The sequence below is a fragment of the Danio rerio genome, chromosome 17 (assembly GCF_049306965.1).
Source record: "Danio rerio strain Tuebingen ecotype United States chromosome 17, GRCz12tu, whole genome shotgun sequence".
Taxonomy (NCBI): Eukaryota; Metazoa; Chordata; class Actinopteri; order Cypriniformes; family Danionidae; genus Danio; species Danio rerio.
In genome coordinates, this window is record NC_133192.1 from 30,263,232 (window position 1) to 30,285,142 (window position 21,911).

At 37.2% G+C, this 21,911-nt stretch overlaps 2 protein-coding genes and 1 long non-coding RNA gene across 4 annotated transcripts in view; 1 reads left to right on the forward strand and 2 right to left on the reverse strand.

Annotated features, from left to right (window-relative positions):
• On the reverse strand, nt 1–8,567 carry opn6b (opsin 6, group member b). Its single transcript, NM_001316950.1, is given in 6 exon segments — nt 1–447; nt 5,361–5,584; nt 5,668–5,772; nt 7,547–7,646; nt 8,158–8,363; nt 8,474–8,567. Coding segments are annotated over 6 exon segments (1,176 nt in total).
• LOC141378585 (uncharacterized) lies at nt 5,744–9,077 on the forward strand. The gene is made up of 2 exons (XR_012393441.1): nt 5,744–6,301; nt 7,748–9,077. It is a non-coding gene; the product is annotated as an uncharacterized lncRNA (long non-coding RNA).
• The window catches only part of scfd1 (sec1 family domain containing 1), a 26,539-nt gene continuing 13,544 nt past the window's right edge, over nt 8,917–21,911 (reverse strand). Inside the window, 10 exon segments of one of the 2 annotated variants that reach the window (NM_182861.2) lie at nt 8,917–9,125; nt 9,697–9,765; nt 9,838–9,903; nt 10,225–10,258; nt 10,584–10,636; nt 14,118–14,171; nt 15,645–15,720; nt 15,813–15,875; nt 15,999–16,078; nt 19,065–19,135. In NM_182861.2, coding sequence (NP_878281.2) covers nt 9,102–9,125; nt 9,697–9,765; nt 9,838–9,903; nt 10,225–10,258; nt 10,584–10,636; nt 14,118–14,171; nt 15,645–15,720; nt 15,813–15,875; nt 15,999–16,078; nt 19,065–19,135 — 590 coding nt within the window. In that variant the 3' untranslated portion in view covers nt 8,917–9,101. 2 annotated transcript variants of the gene reach the window in all.

The window sequence follows — 21,911 nt, forward strand, 5'->3', positions numbered from 1 at the left end:
CTAAAGTCTTCCAGAGTTGCTTGGTTTCCTCATTAATCCATGAGGGCTGATGTTGTGGGGCTTGATTAATGGGCTATTTTGGCACTCCACTTCAGAAGGGGTCTCAGCCTTCTCCTCATGGATGTGTTCACTCAGATTATGGTCCATCTCTACTGGTTCATCCTCCACATTGAGCTGCACATCAGCAGGCTGGGCCAGCGGTGCAGGAGGGGTGGGTCTGTGTGCTGATGTTGGTCTGAGGCAGTAAAACAAAGCCTGCAGGTCCTTCCGGAACTTAGAGCTCATGCCAATGTAGATAAACGGATTGTAAAAACTTGCTGACTTGGCAAACAAGCTTGCCAGGATGCCGTTGAGTGTGGGTATTTGGTAACCCAAGGCGGACCACATGGAAATGACTGCATATGGGGACCAGGCCAACAGGAAGGCCGCACACAGAATGAGGGAGACCTGGAGCAAAAATACAGGACAACAAATAGATGTGTTGACATTTGCTGTTGCAAAGTCTAATGGCACTGTGGCTTCGCAGAGAGTTGAGGTTCTTCTTTTGAGAAGTCCCCAGAAGGAACATGCTGACTAGAATGTCACCGTGGGCTGGATTAAGAACATATTAGGGCTAGGCATGGGCCGGTATAAGATTCTGATGGTGTGATAACTGAATAAAAATATCATGGTTTCACAGTATTATTACTACTCTAAAAAATGTTGTTTTTAAATGTCTGGTTAAAAAAGGTCAATTTCCCCCACTGAACACAATATATTTTACTTTAAAAAACTAAATTAAGAAACTATTTGAAATATTTTGCAACAGTGAAGTCTTTTCAGCTGGAGACGCTGTTGCTTTAAAACTAAATAAAATAGTTGTAAAAACACATAAATACATTTAAAAAAAAATATAAATACATATATCGTAGGAATGTTTTAAAACCTTGACTTTTTCAAACCGACATGAACCTTGAAAACAGTTATCATCCCATGCCTAATTGGGCCCAGGGGCCCCATTTATTTTTTCACCTCACAAAAGTAGGTTTTTCTTCACTAATAATATTATTATTATTATAAATTTGCTAATTAATATTATTATTTAATTTTCCACTATTTGATTTATATTTGATTATTATAAATGTTTTATATTTAATATAAGTAGGCGTAGGCTACAAGCATACAAAATTAATCAAAATCAGCAAAAAAAAATAAATAAACACATTTGCAATACTTCCTAAATGAGTGCATTACAATAAAATAGAGCTATCTTAAAAAAAAAACTTCAAACATTAGCTATCCAGAAATCCCTAAAATATCTTTCAAATCCCTGATTCTTTTTTCCCATTTGATCCTGAGTCAATCAATTAAAGAAGCTTAACATGTTTTTTCCTCTCAGATATATAGATATATTGTCTAAAAAAAATCAGCGCCAGTATTTGATTGTCTTTTGTAAGGCGTGAGATATCACAAATACTTTGATGTCTTTGACAATTCAAAACATGAGCTGAAAACAGAGACAATTAACTCCACAACCCAGCAGGTGGGAATACGGGAATAGCCAGCTCCCCCTACATCTGCATTTGAATCCCCTGAATCTCGACTTCAACCACCCCAACTCACACATATGGTCATTTCAAAGTCTGAATGTTCTAAATTAACCCAAGTGACTTTATCTATCATGTTTAATTTCATTTGAAATGTCTCAGTGCGACTGGTACAATGGTCTCATTCTCTCAGTAATAGACATAATCAAAACAATAAATAAACAACTTTAGGCATCTTTTGAACCACTGTAAAGGGTGTGACTTTCACACAGGCAGTACTAAATGAAAATGCCTTTTGTTATTTACACAACCCTTTCCTTGAGGGGATTCTTGGATTACTTAAGGGAACATTTGAAAAATGTTCGGGGTGAATCTGCTTACCCAGATCAGCCCGTAACATGGAGCTTACGGTATTTCCTCTAATATTTTTTTCTTTTGGAGAAAGGCTTATTTGTTTTATTTGAGCTGGAATAAAAGCAGGTTTACATTTTTTGAAACCTATTTTACGGTCAATATTATTAGCCTCCTTAAGCAATATATTTTTGATTGCCTGCAGAAGAAACCACTGTTATACAATGAACTGCCTAATTACCCTAATTAAGCCTTTGAATTGCACTTTGAATGCTTATATTTTGAAAAAAATATCTAGTAAAATATTTTGTACTGTCATCAGAGCAAAATTAAATTAACCACTTAAACTCTGCTGCTATTTTGGGATTTCCGCCTGGATTTTGCCTACCCAAATTTAAAAGCTTCCCAAATCCACATGCAGAGGTGTAAATGCAAAAATTTGGTATTATTTTAAAGAAAACCCTTTGGATTTTCATAAAACACTATTGAAAGTGTTTAAAATAACTGCATATGTTGTCTGTGTTATAATAAACACCTAAAAAAAGAGGCACTTTTAGTATTTTTTTTTATAAACTAAAATTTGAAAGTGTACCTTTTAGGTTCTGTGTAGTCTAGCGTGATGTAAATAATTTTGGTGGTTCCTGCACATGTCTGTAATCATAGGAAAAAAGAAAAAGGTCTCTACCATAATCTATGCTAAAGTTATTGCATTCCATATGATGAAAGGTGCTGTTCAAGCCACAGAGACCGATCCTTGTTTACATATTTCACTATTCTTTTGTTTGATCAAACATAACTTACTGTGATTGGACCACATCAGACATATAAAAGGATTACTTATGCACATCACCTCAAAAACAGAGGAGAATGGCCCTGAAGGGCACAGCATAGGGTAAGAGATGACAGCTGTCTGTGCTTTCAGGGACTCCTTATTGATCATGAATGTATTGTTTACATTTCTGCGCCATGGAAACACCACAATTAATTTAACAACTGTTTGGCATATGAATATAATTCAGTAAAAAGAATGATAGAACAGTATGAGCACCAGCAAGAGCTTTCATTTGAGCTATAACTTGTACATGTGTCATGTAAAAAAATATGAAAATGAACCAATGTAAAATACCTAGCTCGGGTATCCAAAATACTCTGTATATAAGTGTAAATAAATTTTATACAGTAGAATAAAAACCAAAGTGATGCATATGTGCATAAAATATAGATTATACACTTTCAAACGACACCACTTACGGGGGCCTGGTGCAATGCTAGCCCTTTAAATCTGAAAGCGAAAGTCAATGACGTCACGGACCGCAGAGTTTAAGTGGTTAAATCAGTTATTATAAATGAGTGATTAAAACTATTGTTCAGAAATAAGTAAAAAAAAATCTTCTTTCCATTAAACAGAAATTGGGGAAAAAAAGGGTTGCTAATATTCAGGAGGGCTAATAATTCTAACTTCAACTGCATAAATACAGTTATTTTCCACTCTGCAAAGGAAAGAGAAACAAATACAATAAAATAAAAATATGAAACAAACTGTGCTTTTAGCATCTTCACTGTAAGAAAAACACTTTAGCTACAAAAGTCTTTCAGTCAAGAGCAGTGAGGGATTTTTTCCTTTAGTTGTTTGATTAATGATAAAAACAGACGGCAGCAGGAATATTGCGCGCTGTCACTTTAATGGTTTCGCTTTCACTTGTTTTTGATTCTCAACTCGTTTTTTTATTACACAAATGAGTGTTAATATGAATAATCAATAAACACGGCGTTTTGACCCCTAATTGACGTTAAGATGACCTTAGATGTCTAAGCTCTGCTCGTCTCAGTGTGCGACTGAGACTGAATGCTGATCGCATGCTTCTGTGTCTTTCGCGCTTTTAAGAGTAACAAATGTGTGAAAGGGGGCGGTATATGACGCAGTAATCATTTATCTCAATTAAAGGTTTTTCATAATCGTTATAAGCCAAAATCGAAATCGGATTTTTGATTGATTGCACAGCCCTAACACACACACACACACACACACACACACACACACACACACACACACACACACACACACACACACACACACACACACACACACACACACACACACACACACACACACACACACACACACACAATGGTCAATTTCATAGCATACCCAATTCACCTATACCACGTCTTTGGACTTGAGAGGGAAATTGGAGCACCCGGAGGAAACCTAAGCAAACACAGAAATGCCAACTGACCCAGCCGAGAACGTGCTACACTGTGCCATCACATCGCCTAGGACATTCATTTATTTAAAAGTTCACTCTCTAAGTGGTTCAGTTAGATTTAAGCATATATTTTCTTGCAATATATGGGCAACTCTGTACTGATGGACCTCTTGATAGCTGTTGTGCAGGCTATTTGATTTGGTTGCCAACTGTCTTGGTTATATTATTTGAAGGCAGGATTGTGTGAGTGCCAAGACATCGATTAGTTGTGAGTATGGTCAGACAGAATCTGCGGACATTTTTTGCTATTTCTGTGGAGAATTTTGTACAAAAAAATCTGTGGAATTTCTGTGCACAGATTCCGTTTGGGCCTAGTTATGAATCCATTAACATCTACAGAATGATTCCGCCTATCTTGGCTTCTCTTACTGCACGTTAATAATAAATACTGTTTGAATCTTATTTTTTGTTCTACAATGCACTTGGTTAGAATACATTAAACTGGACTGTTCTTGTAGTAGAGCCGAAATAAGAAACTGTCCTGGGACATCTGGTCACCCTTACTGGGGACTAAGACAGCGCTACTTAAAATACAGATTGGGCTACAGCCACTCCAAACCATTGTTTAACAGCTGTTTTTGAACAGCAACGAACTGAAATGAATTTCCACATCATGGCGCAGATGAATTCTTCAGCAAATCAAGGGCCCCATCCTCTTGCAGGCCCTAGGACTTCAGCCCCACCTAGCCCTTATGTTAATCCAGCCCTTTCCAGTTAAACCAGTTGAAATATCAGAATTTCAACTCTTGAAGGAACCACAACACTTGTGAATTTAAAATTGAATACAGCTGCTCAGCATGTTAGATTAAGCAAAACAGCAGTGTGATGTCACATTATAACCTTAGCAGTGTTCATAACTTTATATGCCTGAATTCTAGCGGGACTGTGGCTTTATGGTGTGTATTATTTGTACTCAGATGTTGGAAATCCTAACTTTGGAATTTGGTCCCTGCAGGTCAGAACACTAATTTGGAAACTGCTAAGAACCACAGCAACCACAACTTTAGAATTCAACATGGCTATTTAGCGCATCAACTAAAGTGAAACAAAATAGCATTTCTGTTTGCCCGTGCCTCAGATCTTACTGCCTTTTTATCAGTTGAGATGTTCATCAATGGCCGGGTCCATCCTGGTTTTCAAATCAACTTGACAGATATCTGACTTTTAGGGTTAAGGAATTCAGCACTAATCTTTGGTCAAATGATAGTGGTTTTACCCGTGTAATGCTGCGCTCTATCTTCTTCTGTCTCTCGCTGACATCTCCTCCCTGGCTGGATTTGTGGCTGGAGTTAACGGTGCGGATTATGGACACGTATGCAAACACTATAATGAACAGTGGCACGAAGAAGTTGAAAAAGAAAATGCCAATGACGTAGAGCTTAAATGGAATGGAATACAGAGCTCTTGTCCAGTCGATTTCACATGTCCCGTACCCACGTGCTGCGGAAGAAGTGCAATTGAATGAAATCTCATTATCAATTTATTTTTAAGAAAAAATAATTCTGTCCCTGCTTAGATCCTACCTCTGTAACTACCCCAGCCGAGCAGTGGAGCTCCCGCCCAGAACAGACAGAACAGCCAGACTGCAGTTATGACCAAGCAGATATTACGCTTGTTGATGTGATGAGCTGAAGGACATGGCAGAAAGACTCTGATCAACACAGTCTTCATAATATAATCATGCTGATTTATCTAGTATTTGTGCAGCCAAGGATAAAGTGATAAAATAACATTGTTCTAAATTTATCAAAGACTGAATTTATGGTTTTGTTTTGGTCAAGTTTTGTTTAGTTAAATCTGGTTTATATACTGATTTTTCAGACAAGGCTAAGTGAACCAAATTTGCTAATTTCTAACTCTGTCTGGTGATGATGACGACAACTACAATAAAAATATACTGACATTACTGTTAACTAATAAAAACAAGACGAGAAAGCAATTCAGGGAAGTTTTAAAAGAAATATTTAATCAGAATTAATCTTGGTGTGTGATGCAAACACGCACATTTGAAAAGTAACTGATCCACCAGAAGACACAGGCGATTATATAATCATCCATTGGGGTGTCCGTCTGTCTGTCTGTCTGGTTAAACTATAATAAAAACAAATCTAAAGCAACATCAGCATGCCAAGGAATCATCCCGGAATTCACGCAAAGGTAAAATCTTTTTTATTTACCCGAGTGTGTGCTTTTGCTTAACTGAAACGGTATAGCCTCTCACTGACCTTTTGGTAAATCTTAAATTCAGATGATCATAACCTTCCTGTTTTTCACTTTATTTGTGGCTAACAGTTACAGTTTAGCTAACCCAGATCGTGCTAGGTTGACGTGTGCTGTCTGCTGCAATCGTCATGACTGCAGCCATTTACAGTGTAACTACCACAAAACAAAAACTGCTTGCTTTATTCAGGACATCATTCAGCAACTATTTTTACATCTGTAAGGATGTAATGATACTGTAGTGCAATAATCTCCACTTATCAGGGAGTTGCATACAGCATGCAATATAACGAAACTGCCTTCAAGTAAAGCACACTTATTTTTTACCTACATTTTCGCTTTAGATTTCCTCTATTCTGCTTGCTACCGTATAGACAGACATTGCAAAGTGGACTTAAACTATTTTAATCCCTTTTAAGATTTAATGGCTTGAAACTGTTCAACAGACTGGTTAAAAAGATTAGTAGTTTACCACATTAAAATAAAAAGTTTGCTAAATATAAGCACAATCCTGCATTTTCAGTAGGCTACTGTTCTTACATGTGGGTTGATTGCTGCCACATAATTGTACATATTACTTATGATATATATAAACAATGCATGTCTAACTTTTAGTCTTCAACGGAAAAAACAAATATATGTTAGTCAACTAAATGTAGAGTACATTTAGTTGACTACAATCTTATGAAATTTAGTCGACTAAAACTAAAATGATTCAGAAGACTAAAATATGACTAAAACTAAAATGGAATCTTAGTCAAAAGACTAAGACTAAAACTAAATAAAAACTTGCTGTCAAAAATAACACTGCTATCATCCTACTCCCTAATAATGTTTCAGGGCCAAGAACCCTGAAATTGGATGATCCACCAGGGTTTCTTCGCTCAAATATAAAGACAGCTATTTTTATGATTGTGTATGATTATATTATGATTTTTTAAAAATATTACTATTATAGGATGGCAATTTTTTACCCATCTAGCAGTAACATATGCTACTATTGTACCCAAATAGTCTTGGGGAAGCACACAAAAAGAAAAAAGTTGATTATGCGGAGATATTGTTGCAAAACTATTACAGAACAGCTTTCAATAATGGACCTGGAGTAAAAAAAAAACACACACAAAACTAAGCTATACAAAGGTATAATAACCCAAAATGTTTGGCCAAGACGGAGCATACCATGATGAGGGTGGCAGCCTTTGATGTAGCGGATGACACTGATGGCTGTCAGTGTGTTGATGCTGATGAGTCCGAAGAGCAGGATTAGGAATCCGTCCACCTGGCCAAGACACAAAATCTTATACATTGCAAGCAGGTCTGGCATTCTCTGCAAACCTGAGGGAGTAATCACTCTGACTTGTCTCATCACCCACTAAACAGGCACTGGGGAACAAGCCAGCAAGATTAGGGGATAAAAGGACACATGCCTGTGTACTTGGAACGACTACAAATAATTCATCTCTTCAGCCCCTCCTGCTTCAAAACACCACCTGCCAGACTGCGAAGGGAACACAGTGATGGACCTCCAACACCAGATATTTTGATGTCCTTTAAGAACATTCATTGAAATGAAAGGAATACCACGAAAAGTCATTCGTTCGTTTGAACTTACTAAATTCATCTTGAGAATCTCAAATACATCATTCATCGTTTACTTGCATTTCATTCCTAAACCTCTTTAAAATGCAAAAATCTTAAAATGTTTCTTTTCATACAATGGAAACCATTAGTCTTCAGAAATACTGGACCAAGTTTTAAGTGACATAAGAGTGCCAATGTCATACCCTTACCTTGCAAGTCCAAAATGTCTTTATAAGATAGCCTTCATCTCTGAACACATCAAAAACTTCAAGGATCCCTCGAGAATACCCAAAAATAGATATGCTGGCATCAGAAATGGCAAGGTTGAGAGTCAAGAAATCCTGTGGTTCGAGTGCCTTTCTTTGCTTTGTTAAAAGCAATATTACAGTCCCATTTCCAATCCATGAGAGCCATCCTATCAAAAATGAAAAGATAAAATTCACCTACTCTTCCATCTCAAAAGTATTTGCTATAGCTCAGGAAGACACAAATCTTAGCAAGGCACAAATAATTCAATGCAGTTACCTAGTATCACCAAATAGACGCCGATAGCTGTTTCTCCTCCATCCGACACACGGTAGACTGTGATGTTTGTGGGAGGAATGCTGTGAATGTCCATCTTAATGAAAACCTTTAGGTTGGAGTCATCTCAGGATGATGTTTGATGGGGTTAACAGTATTGCTCTCTTCTTTGGTGGAAGCCAAGAACAACCAGCAGACTACACCAAATGGCCTTTACTGTAAGAGCACCAGTGTTCATCTAGACTAGGTGTAATCTCCTTATCTTTTTAAAGACTTTAAAGATTGAAATTTCTAGGTCAGCTCTTCACAGACACCAAACCACTTAAGGCATTTACCTTTGCTCCTGAATTCACCCGACGTCAACAAGCCCATTATGCGGCATGAGATGTGTACATCTATGCAGATGACCCAAAGCAGACTCAAAGAAAGTAAGCAAAACAAAATCGGTGCTTAAGACTGTTAAACTTTATTTTTGGGAACATTTAGAATTGAATTAAATAGTATAAGAAAGACAGTCTCCAGTAATGAAATATGCATGATTCTGTAGTTAGAGGGGTTTTAATGGAGTACAACTGAAGAGATCTCGATTCCAGATTTGAGAATGGTGGATAACAGGACTTCATCACTCCACCTATTTCTGACCAAGCTGAGAGAGCTAGGGAGAAATGAATGGGTTTAGTCTTAACCGCTCTGATACAGCATAATCACATTAACACTTTAACAAAAGCAGGATTACAACTCAACAATTATGCTGCACACAGTCAGTGTCATAGAAGTTCATGACCATAGGAAAAATAGGGAGAAGAGAGACATAAAACCCTCCCCCTTGTTTTCACCCCAAAAAGCAAATGAGTGAAAAGTATATTAAAAAGAATTTGATGTGGAAAAAACTGGGCAAAATGTTTTAAAAATATTTAGAGAGGGAAAGGCACGTTATGACTTGGTGTCAACTTTGTTAAGACAAAGTGCAACAGAGATTTGCTTCGCCCAGCAAAAAGCATTCCAACACACTCAAAGCAGTGTTGTTTCCTCCAACTCAAGGATAATCTGTCGGATTTTAGAGCAATGAATTGCAGGGCAGTTGATTTTTCACAGAATTCAGTTCTTGTATGTGATAATGTTTTGATGAATTTGTACTTTCAGCTTAAGGTAAATTAGGCAAGTTACACCTTAAAATGTATATATACAACATGCACTTCCTATTGGTTTATGCTGTTTAATCATACCTGTTTAATGAACTGGGCAGCATTGAACAGCTCACTACAGCCATAAAGAATCCGCTTTCCTTGCCTGGTCTGTAGAGAAGGAAATCGTTACACTCATCTTCAAAAGCAAACAGTTCCAGAACATTTCAAAATGTGTCATACCTTTGTGTAGTCAACAAGATTTTGATACTCTATGTAATTGCCTCCTCCAACAACAAAGACGATAGCCTGTGGAATCAAAAGTTGTCATTATTTGTTCAAGTTTAATCTTGTGTGAATTTCAACACGCCCTGCACAAAAATAAAAACCCTGCAATATTTTATTAGAAGACTCAAATGGCTCTCCAACAGATGTGAGCTCAGACAATGGGCTTCCAGCTCACTTTATCTGCAGTAAGGCTTAATCTCAACTAGGAACAGAAAGCTCTCTGTGCCATAGATTAACCCTGCCAGGTAACAGAGCATAGGTGCCAAAGTGTGAAGATACCGTATCAACATGCTCACGGTGTAAATCAAGGCCATTAGATACCATCACTGATTTTATACTCACCTCCTGAAAGGGGTTCTTGTTCCTCGGAATGGAGCTGAGGGAGTAAAAAGGTACGGATTAATTCATCATCACCGGCAGAGAGTGAAAACAGTCAATAGTTGTGAGGAAAAAAGACAGATCTTCTTATATTCAAAATATTTTTAGTGGAAAGTTACAGCTCTGGCAAGGATGTACAGATCCGTTATTTGCCTAACTTCAATCCTGCCTTATGTGTATGTAATAAAGACACAAGCGAATTTGAATTCCTCCATGGATCAAATGCCTTTAACATAATATTTGAATACAGTGGGACCAAGTCAAACACAGAGATGTATCATTTGAAAATAGAAGGAGACTAGTCTTCATCTTCAGTGTCCTACCTCTCGCTTCCACGAAGCATCTTGGGATCAAAGTATCTGTAGTCATCAGTCTCCTACAAAAATCACAACACATAACATTAGGGATTACAGAGTGCGTAAGTAAATTAAAGATGAAATAACAGTCACCCTCGCACCCTCCCCACATCACCATCTCCTAAAAACCACCTCATCCATCTACATTAAACGCTTATCAAGATCTAATGCTTCCCAGCAACCATTCGTCTGGAAACCAGAAGTCTTAAACAGTAAAATGTCTGACTCAAAGAACGAGATTATCATCTCTCTGCTTTGAAGACTCTTGACACAAACTAAGGAGCACTGTCTCTGAGGTAGGGGCCAGTGGCCTCCTACTTCCTCATCCTCCGCATTGGATGGGCCAAGGCTGTCTCTTTCCCCATGGGACCCAAGTCAGACTGGCATACCTGGCACCTACTTAATTCCTGGAAGAAATACTTCGCCATCAACTTACTGATAGAAGAGCCCCGCTGCACTTCCAAATGCTGAAATGCTTCAGATTTTTCTGCTATCGGTTTACTCTTGCCGGGTTACAAAGCTCAATATTAATAGCAAATGCCGAACACACTATTGAGACCTTGTCGCACAGGCCCATCTGCAAGGACTATCTGAGGGATGGTGGAGGCAGGAGATTCTGGAGAGCTCAGCTGCCCCATCTCCCCCAACAACAGACGTATTGTGCAGGGCACTGAAATTCCAGTAGCTGAGAAAATGATAATACGGTTATGTTCAATTCAAGTTTATGGGCAAGAAGGGGAAGCATTTCCAGTCGGTAACAGGATATAGCAATCTGTCCACCCCAGCTTTTAAGAGCGAGAAGATCAGAGGGACCCTGAGGGTGTTTCAGAAGGAAATAAGGTCTTTATGTCACAGTACGAGAAGGGGAAGCTAAAAGGCCGCTGTTACATAAGCTAATGAGTGCAGGAGCTAATATGTCAGCTAGCTGTCTCAATTACAGCATTTTATATTGAAAACACGTCGAGATAGTTCCTGGAATTGTGCTTGGGGAGAATTCAAGATAGAGGAGTCCTATAAGTCATATTACGAGGGTGCTGTCAAAGATTTGCCACATCATATCCTTTGTGGTAATTCCACATTCATAAAAAAAATCAGCATCAATCATTCCCCCCACGCCGTCCCAGCAGTTAGATGATTTCAAAGCATTGGGAGAAATTTCAAAAGCCAATTTTTCCTTCAAGGCGATCCAATAATAACTCGAAAACAGTCAGTGTGTTCAAATACCTGATGCTTCATATACAGACATTTTGCAGACAATGAGTTCCTCGAGTGTAGCAGAACACAATCCTTTTATCACTCAAATGGCTTCGGCTTCTGTGTAGATGTCCTGTAGCACTGTGCACGTTAGGGGTTTGAACCTTTGTTCTGCCTCACAAAAGGTGAAAAGCCCAAATGGACCGCTTCCAAAATCCCTCAGCCCTAGAAACTTAATACATCATGCTTTGGGTTCTCTCACTAGAAACTCTCTCTCTCTCTCTCTCTCTCTCTCTCCACAGGTGTTCCCCTGGCTGAGACAGTCGCATTAACTGTGCAGCTCAGATTGCCTGGATTGAGGTCTCGGCACACTCAAAGAGCCTCTTCAGTGCCCCGTTCAGAGCAAAGTCAGTGTCCCATAGCGCTGCAGTGTCATACGCATTAGTCCGCAGTGGGAGGTAGAGCAGTGAGCCTTGGCGATACGCAATACCATAAGCACACTGGACACAACCACCCTATGATCTTTAAACATTTTGGAATTTAGACTTTTAGATAACAGATTGAAAGACATTTTGTTATAGCTTAGATTTTTATTATTATTGTCTGTTTTTGTTTGGCAGATAATATAATTTCAAAGTCTAAGCAATACCTAAATAATTACTGCACTTAAAATCTTGTACTCTTAAATATGACTACAAAATCACTTAAGTAACTTCACTGCTATTCATAAATGCTCTCACATGGCCTCGTGGGATAGTAAAATGTCATTAAAGGTGCAGTATGTAAGTTTGACACCCAGTGGTTTAACTAGGTATTGCACTCCTGGTTCAAAACACATGCAAGCACAGGTTGCCAGCTTGCCAACATCAACAAGAGTGAGCCTGACTATCGAGTCTATGACTGATTTAGGTTGTGTTCTAAATAAAATCAACGGCACTTGACAGAAGGAATATTTTCCATATTAGGAGTTTTTGTCCTAACCAAAATCTGAAATTTATATTTTAGAAACGGCTTCTATTTCTTGCAGCTAAACTACAGAAAACTATGACAATGATCAGCTCAGGTACACCTCATGTGCTTTATTCACTGCTAAATGCTAATAATGTAAGTTAAAATGCCATTTTTCATGACATTTATTGCCATACTACTGAAAGCAGCAGCAGGCAGTTTACCTCAGATGTTGAAAATAAAATAAACCATTTGAACTTCAGAACTGTGAATCAGTGAAAGCCAACACATACCAGTGATTTAGCATTTACATTTAATAATGTTAAAGATATTTAATAGGTATTAATTAGATAATAAAATTATCATTTCGTTGGAGTGCAGTGAGTGCACTATTCTGTGCTTCTGAATGACTTCATTTAAATTTCTGTCCCGTTTTTTCTGGTGCAAACAATCAAATTGCTAATCATTGCGTATCTTTTAACGTAGCATTTTGTTAGGGAACAGGGTTACAATGTAACCTGTTCACCAAATGTTTTTGTTTGTAATATTTATATTATTTAATAATTAATAACCACCTCATGTGAAACTCCTGAAGCTACTGTCCACTGGAGGTTGCATTTTGGTCACGGACACATACTTTAAGAGCCTTTCTGATTGAATGAATGAAATACACCGTTTCCCAGCAAGGCAACCTGGGTTGCTGAAATATAATTGGCTAAACTGGCATTGGGCAGGTTAATTGACCAAAACAAAGACAGATGTTCCGGCACGTAACACACATTTTCAAAGCAGAATATCTGAGTTTAGCATTGTTTTTCAGATAAACAAGAATGTTCATTTAGCATGTTTCTTAAATATCTGCAAACTTATTATGAGATTTTTGTGCTTTAGGAGAGTCAAAACCTTACATACAGTACCTTTAAAAATCTGTTCTCCAGACTCTCTTTTGAAATAACAAGATATCAAGGTACATTTCACTTACAATTTTTTGAATTTATTTTAAGATGCATGTAATGTTTCCCACCAACAATTTAGTATAGAAGCAGGCATATTGAATTGCAAGGAGTAACTTGTAAAATATCTAAATGAAGTAACCATTCTGAATAAATGAACAACTTAATTAATCCCACATTAACTCTGTCTGCTGCTACTTTCAGGAAGTTTTAGTGGTATTTATTCATGACAGGCCTTAAAGGCATAGTTCACCAAACAATTTAAATTACCTCATCATTTACTCTCCATCCTGTGGTTTTAAACAGGAAAGAAAATTATCATGGAAATCATAAGTGGGTATTTGTAAGTGCTTATGACACATATAAAGATAAAAAGATGTGAGGAAAGGTAGAAATAAGCACTCACTGGGTTTGACTTCATTTCCATCAAGTTGTCCAAGATGCGAGTAACCGGTAGGTTCTATATGAGAAACAATTGAGAATATCCATAAAGCCAATAAGCCAACAAACTTAGCACAGCTTTGTCCAAACAAATATAAAACTAAAGAGCATCACAAGCAAATAAATCATTCAAGAACCACAAGTACTGCAATCTCAAATTTCAGGAGAAAGGAAGCTATAACATAAGTAAAAACAGAAAATAAAGTAACTGGTAAATGCAGCTCGCTGACTGAATGTAAATTTATCACCGTCACTTGCCCAAAATGAATTCTTCACTTGTTTTTCCTTTGGTAGGGAACCCAGCCTTATATTTCAAAAGTTGCTGTTATGACGCTTGGTTATAATTGTGGTTGACAGGATTCTGTAGATTTTTTTAATACACATTTATGCAGTTATTATTAGCCCCTTTAAGCAAATTTTTTTCCCGATTGTCTACAGAACAAACCATCGTTATACAATAACTTCCCTAATTACCCTAACCTGCCTAGTTAACCTAATTGACCTAGTTAAGCCTTTAAATGTCACTTTAAGCTGTATAGAAATGTCTTGAAAAATATCTAGTCAAATATTATTTACTGTCATCATGGCACAGATAAAATAAATCAGTTATTAGAAATAAGTTGTTATAACTATTATGTTTATAAATGTGCTGAAAAAAATATTCTCTTCGTTAAACAGAAATTGGGGAAAAAATAAACAGGGGGGCTAATAATTCTGACTTCAACTGTACATACAAATTGTTTTACTACATATTGTTGGCAGTACTTTAACATAAAGAATCCACTAGTTTTTATGTTTACAACAGGAGTGTGTACCAGCCACAATCACATCTGCATTTTTTTTTTGTAATTTTTTATCTTTTAGTTTGCACAAACTATTCCACTAATTATTTTTAAAGTAAAAATGGAAGTGATTTACGAAATGAAGTCAGCACTTAGAAATGGAGTGGTCTTAAATGTGTTTTGAATGCATTTGACCACTCAAGCACTTAGACAACAAAAAACAATCTGGGCAAATGCGTTATTGTGAAGTGGTCCGAAGTTGACCCGGTCTACACTTGTTATTGGAGCAACAAACATATTTTAGTACAATCTTCTGGTCCCTAGATACACTTTATGTTTGTTCTTTAATTAGAATAAGCTATAATGCACATATCGGTCAAACTTTATTTTGATGGTCCATTTGTTACATAGCATCTACATGTCAACTAATTCTCATTAGACTATAAGTAGACTGTTAGGATGGGGTTGGGATTAGGGTTAGTGTAAGTTGACAAGTTTTTTAGAGTCAGATAAATGCCTGTTGAAGGAGCAGTATCAACAGATATTAAGCAGACAGTCTACTCAAACGGACCATCAAAATACAGTTACTCACATATCCATAATAAGATGCATTATTTGGTCAAATGGTAGCAGATTGGATTGAATTGAATTGAATAGGTTTGTACACTTCTTTATGCTTTTTATTTCCTTAAGTGCTATTAAATACTCACATGCTGTTTCAAGACCAGATTTTTCACTCCCTCCATTACAAACTGGGAGCCGGTGTTCATCACCCTTGAGAACAGTCTGGAAAAGTGACAGTCCATTGCATTCAAATCACTTATGCCACTAACAAAAGGATTCACATTTTGAGAATTAAATGTGGTGTAGCCTCATACCCCATAGGTTTCACTCCACTGCTCCCGTAATTGGCTGGCGTCGCAGCCATCTTGGTGAAAGCTCTGGAAAATAGGTTATATTAGTTGCAACACTACTGTTCTCATCTTTCTGTTGAATTTAATGTAGTAACTAGGCAAATGTGACAGCGTGTTATGGTGTGTTTGTTGACTATGGCGAGAACTTACTTCCACTGTTTAATGTAGTTAAGTGGGGATAGGTCGCAGCCTGCATCAACCATGGCTTTCTTGTATTGTTCTAGATCAGCCTAAAAAGAACAAAATGTCTTTATTATTTCAACACTCGAAGATAAAAAACTAAATAGTTCAAGAGGAGCTGTTTTTTTAGAGTGAGGGATGACACACAGCTCACAAGCCATATGCATCCATCAGGGTGAGGAGAAACTCTGGTTCCTGTCAGTCGTCTATACCACATGACTGAGAGGGCCGTTTTCATGTCACCAACCTCATTACAGCCTCAGAAAACAAACAACAAAATGGCTGCTTTTGGAGTTTAAGCAAACGCTCAGCCAACAATAACCTACACTGGTTCAGGAGGACACAGATGAAAGAAAGGATAACCAAAAGGCACGGAAAAATAGTTCAAACTCTGAGCACGCCGTTCTTTTTTAGAAACTCAAAGCTTTTACAGCCTGTATTGATAAACAAAATAGACAATGACAGTCAAGCTCAAGCCAGTGCTCTTTCTCCAGAGTTGAACTATGGCCACTTGGAGATCCTCCAACCCAGCGTGGTCCCACAGGTCCATCCTCTTCAGTGGCGGAAGTGTACACAGGAACTCAAAACTGTCATTTGTTTGGCGTTTAAGTAACATCCAGCAGAAGAGATCTTGCCATGAACTGAACAATCCTGCTTTATCAAGGTACAAGAGTAATAACACTTGGCCGTGGCATGAAAGGGTGTCAGTGTTCCTCAAATCTGCACTGCATGTGTCCTGAAGAACAACAAGGCTTTTGAAGACTCAGTCTGAAAGCAGTTTAAGAAGCAGAGCCGAGCTTCATAGGGAACGGACAGAATGTTTTTGGCTCCATGTCTCCCCAAACAATGAAATCCATGCATTCGCCACTGATTATAATAAAATGTGGTGTTACCGAAAGTGCACGTCAGGGTAGCCCACCACAGTCAACCTCAAATCTACGTTTTTAGGATTATTTATCTAGGACAGTTAAAAAGAAGACACTGGCTTAGTTGACAGATTTTGTGGCATAATTTTGTTTTCCACAAAAACTCATTTCTCACTGTTATGAGAAAAAATGATGCCAGTGTCAATAGTGCAGTCACAACATGTAAACAATAGTTCATAATTTCACTCGTTCACTAATCCTTATGTAGCGTATGCCAGCTAAGAGTGCACCATTTCAGGAAAACTGAACACATTCAGATCCTTTCATGAGCAAGGATGATCTCATCATGAGCATTACACTTGAAAACTTAACACTTTCTATACTTCCTGTTTGGATTCATTAATTGTGTCACTGTTTCGTTGTTCTGTTTATTGTATTATTTAATAATAAAAAAAACATTTATTTCTCATTACCTAAGTTTAATTAAATATATTTAATTGGTTTAATTATATTTAAAATTAAAAAGAAAAAAAGCAACTTCGGCCATGATTTTTTCATGTCATCACATAAAAACAACAGTAAGTATATATAACAAAAAAAAGCATCAACTACAACCAAAACAAATACAAAACTTAAACATAATTTCCTCTCTTTCCTCTCTGTCAGTGTCCTTGAGCTGATTGCTGAGGTAAACCTGGCATAAAATTCTTTTTCTTTTACATGCTCTGCAAAATGAAAGATCTTGCATTTGATTTTTGGAAATAGAAAGAAAAGAGGATTGTTGATATAGCCGGCAGCTAGCTCTCTGCAACTCTCACATGGTCGACCCTCTGAAGCTAAGCAGGGCTGCGCCTGTGTACCTGGATGTAAGACCACATGTGAAAGCCAGCTTGCTGCTGGAAGTGATGTTAGTGATGCCAACAGGGGGCGCTCAACCTGTGGTCTGCGTGGGTCATAACGTCTCAGTATATTGAAGGGGACTCTATACTGCTCAGTGAGCATCATCTTTCGGATGAGACTTTAAACCGAGGTCGTGACTTTCTGTGGTCATTAAAAATCCCAGGATGTCTTTCTGAAAAAGGTAGGGGTTTAACCCCAGCATCCTGGCCAAATTTGCCTACTGGCCTCTGTCCATCATGGCCTCCTAACCATCCCATATCATAATTGGCTTTATCACTCTGTCTCTCCACCAATCAGCTAGTTTGTGGTGTGTGGTCTGGCATAATATGGCTGCCGTCACGTCATCCAGGTGGATGCTACACACTAGTGGTGGATGAAGAGATTTCAACCCCAAAAATGTGTAAAGAGCTTTGAGTGTCTAGAAAAGCGCTATATAAATGTAATAAATTATTATTATTATATAAAAGTAGTAAACGGATGTACAAAATAAAGTCATTCACTCAGAACTCGGACACCACTACAAAATGGCAGAGTATGATATATATTTGCCAATACAGTCGATAGCGAGGAGCTTCAGACACAATTATATGATTTTATTTTAACAAATTGCTTCCTAACCTGACCCACAGCTAAATTAATATACAAGTTGCTGCTATATATTTAAATTACCCATTATTTTTTGTTAACGCCTACTGCAATCTTAAACCTACTCCTCACAGTAATGTAAAAATAGTAATTGTTGTAGATGTCAGAAATATTATGCTATACTGATGTATGCACAGTTATCTTCAGCTGTATCACTTCTAGACTTTACCAATACGTGTAAATAAGTGCTTTAATAGGTGGGGTGCTTCCATAAAATACATTTTTCACATTCACTCATGTGCCTGACAGTAAATTGATTTTATACAAGATAAAATAAAGAGTGTTTTATGTTTGTTGTGAAAACCCCCCAAATAAACAGATAAATATTCCCTGATGTCATGTACTCATGTATTTATTGAACTGTATGTTTGTAATATATTTATTTATTTATTATTGTTTTGTTAATTGAGTTAGTGAATAATAGGTTAGGGGATGGGATTAACAATGGACAATATATTACTGTTTAACTCTCAATATTAAATTAGCAATGTCATACAAAAGATTGAAATAAAAACAGACAACTGCTGTCAGTAAGTTTAACTTGTACTGAAAGGCTGCTATGATCTGTAGGTTTTCTTATTTATAGTTGACTATGACAGATCATGAGCATGGTGTGGGGCCTTACCTCCGATGGGGGCTGCTGGGAAGTGATGTAGTAGATCAGAAACAGCCTCATCTTATCCTCTGCCGTTCCAGCTACCGACAAGAACAACATTTATATAGTCATCATAAAAATGCATACAGTTACTTTAAATTCAAGAGCATCTACAGTTTGTTGCTGTTTTTGCAACTTTGTTCCCTCTGATGCTCTGAAACCTGATCGGTAAATCAAACATTGCGCTAGGAACAATAAAGCCCTGTGTAGACCCTGAAAAATAAATGATCATTATCATTATAGCTAGTGACCATTCCTGTGTACTCATAAGAAACCCACAGACCTACAGAGGACCCTGTGGAGATCAAGAAACGGTGTCCTCTTGAAACCTCACAATGCTGGCAGGAGAGAAAACGAATTTGGTCCTGTGGTAGCATCATAGAGAGCCTTTAAAGCTTCCCCTTGAGATGTGATGCATTTCAGTCCACTAAGCTGGAAAAATGACTGGATGAGGACGAGGGGTGGGATACGCTCTCATTAGGGGAAGGGGGTATGAGTTACTCATTCAATTAGTTTCGTTTGATCTCTCAGGATGGGGCTGCTCTTGGTAAAACAAAATTTTATGACAGTAAGGCAGGACGCCATGCTTTGAGGGATATCGTGGTGTTTGGATTACGGTCAAGCTCAAAGAGCAGCTGACAAGTCAAGGCTTATTAAAGCTATAAGCCATTCGAGGCCAAGCGTTACAAAGATTTGACCACAATTATGGGGTGTTGTGAGGCAGAATGTGTAATTTTTCCGGGTTGCCAAGCCACAAATTAATCAAAGCTCTTATTATTGTCATCATCAATATTATTACTATAGCCTAGCATTATTATTATTGGTTTGTAGCAAGACAATTATTGGTCTGTGCTTTAGAATTTGATAAATAAATAAAGGATTTCTTTTTGTTTGTGAGACTTTACAATTTGGCAAAAACGTAAGTGTTATATATCAACACAACTATAAAAAATTATAAGGTAATAAAAAAGATTTCTATTAAGGCCTAAATAGGGCTTATTGCAATAATACTGTTGCAATATAAAAAAACTTTGGAAAAATAATAAAATAATGCTAACGTTTATTAAATAAAGCTAATGTTTATTATTTGAAAGTCTTTAAGTTATGTTTAACATTTATGTCTGTTTTATTTTATTTAAATAACTTTTATTTTAGCCAGACGCCCTTAAAAATTCTCTTATGGTGGGTAGACTGTAAACTGTTTGAGTGTAATGGAGTACAGTGCCATGTTTTGAGTGCAAAACTAAGCACACTGCATATACATATTAATTTAATTACACTGCAGCATTTGCAATTCACTAATTGTCTTTTTGGTGTCATTTTGATTAATTGTACAACCCTATTGTAATCTTTACCAGCAGCAGACTATGCAGAGCATGTCTGAATAACTACTGACATGGTACATTTGGACAGGATTAAAAATCACAGGGAGGATTTGGTTATTACTATATGACCCCACTTTCCCCTATAAAAATAATCCTGTCTAAATAGGGCTTAAGTTTTATTATCACAAATCTGGAATGGAACTGATGACACTACTAGACTTGGATTTGTAATGCAGGGTTTCTGCAGGTTTTTGAAGGAAAATGTAAGAATTTATTTGAAGTCCAAAGAAAGAAAATTTAATTAATAATTTGATGTTTTGTCAATCTATGAGGAGCACACCATGGGTTGAACAATCAACACTTTAAACAGAGTTTAAACAGAAACAACATTTATAGTACCTACTGAAAACACTAAATAATGTACTGTTGTTCCTCAGTTTCTATGTCACTTTCAGTGCAGATTTTTACTTATACTCAGCAGTTTACATTTGTTTGTTGTCTCATTACAAACATACCTGCCCAGTAAGCTAAGTCAACTAACAAAAGATACATTTAAACAGACCTTATGCTCTTTCTAGGTGGCATTAAATACATTTCTAATCTGTATATCCTGCATTTGTGTTCTGACGAGCTGTAAACGGTTTAAACGCATGGCTGTCTGTTTCACAGATAGCTTATTTACTCATCCTGCCTCTCTCATTATCACAAAAGAGTCCCACAAATATGGCATATTTAAAATAAGCTTAGATCAACTTAAAAAAGAGAAAATAATACATAATTGTTGTAATCTCACTAGGAAATGTGGAAATCAGACACAGCTTGGGGCGCGCATATAATCCAATGTGCAACGTAACATTTGGTGTTTTGTTATTTCTTTTGTGTTTTTCCCAACGAAACCAGACCAAATTTCTTCATTTTGTATCTCTGATTCAGACCTGGGCTTTTAAGGCACACTGGACATCTTTGATTGGCTTGTGAAAAATCATATTGTGTATTTAGCACTCAAGTTCGTTAAATCAAATCGAGATGCGTGGCTTGCATGCGCGAATAGAAGGCGATGCGCCACAGTACAACACACTCGCATTTTCAAGCCAAAGCAATTTATAACATCTCACCTTTCAGAGTGCCGCCAGCTATGTGACAATATCAGCCAGGCTTAACCTGGCTAGATTTCTTTAACTGAACATAAAAACCAGTTGCCATTTATTGCTTTTTATATGTAGTTGATATTGTGATGCTGATCTTTAAAATACATGCACTTTTTGTGTAAATGTAATCTTTTTTGAAAATGTTTAATAAAAAGTGATATATTTGTGTGCTCTGCATTTTATTGTCTCATTATAATGTTTGACCTACTGCTTTTTTTAACATGAATATAATGTATTATATTTTGGGCAGAACTGTATTAGCTGTAATGCTCCAGCCCTCTACAACCCCCCCCCAATTTCTAATGTGGCCACTTGGAAAAATGAATTTCCCACCCCTGCTCTAA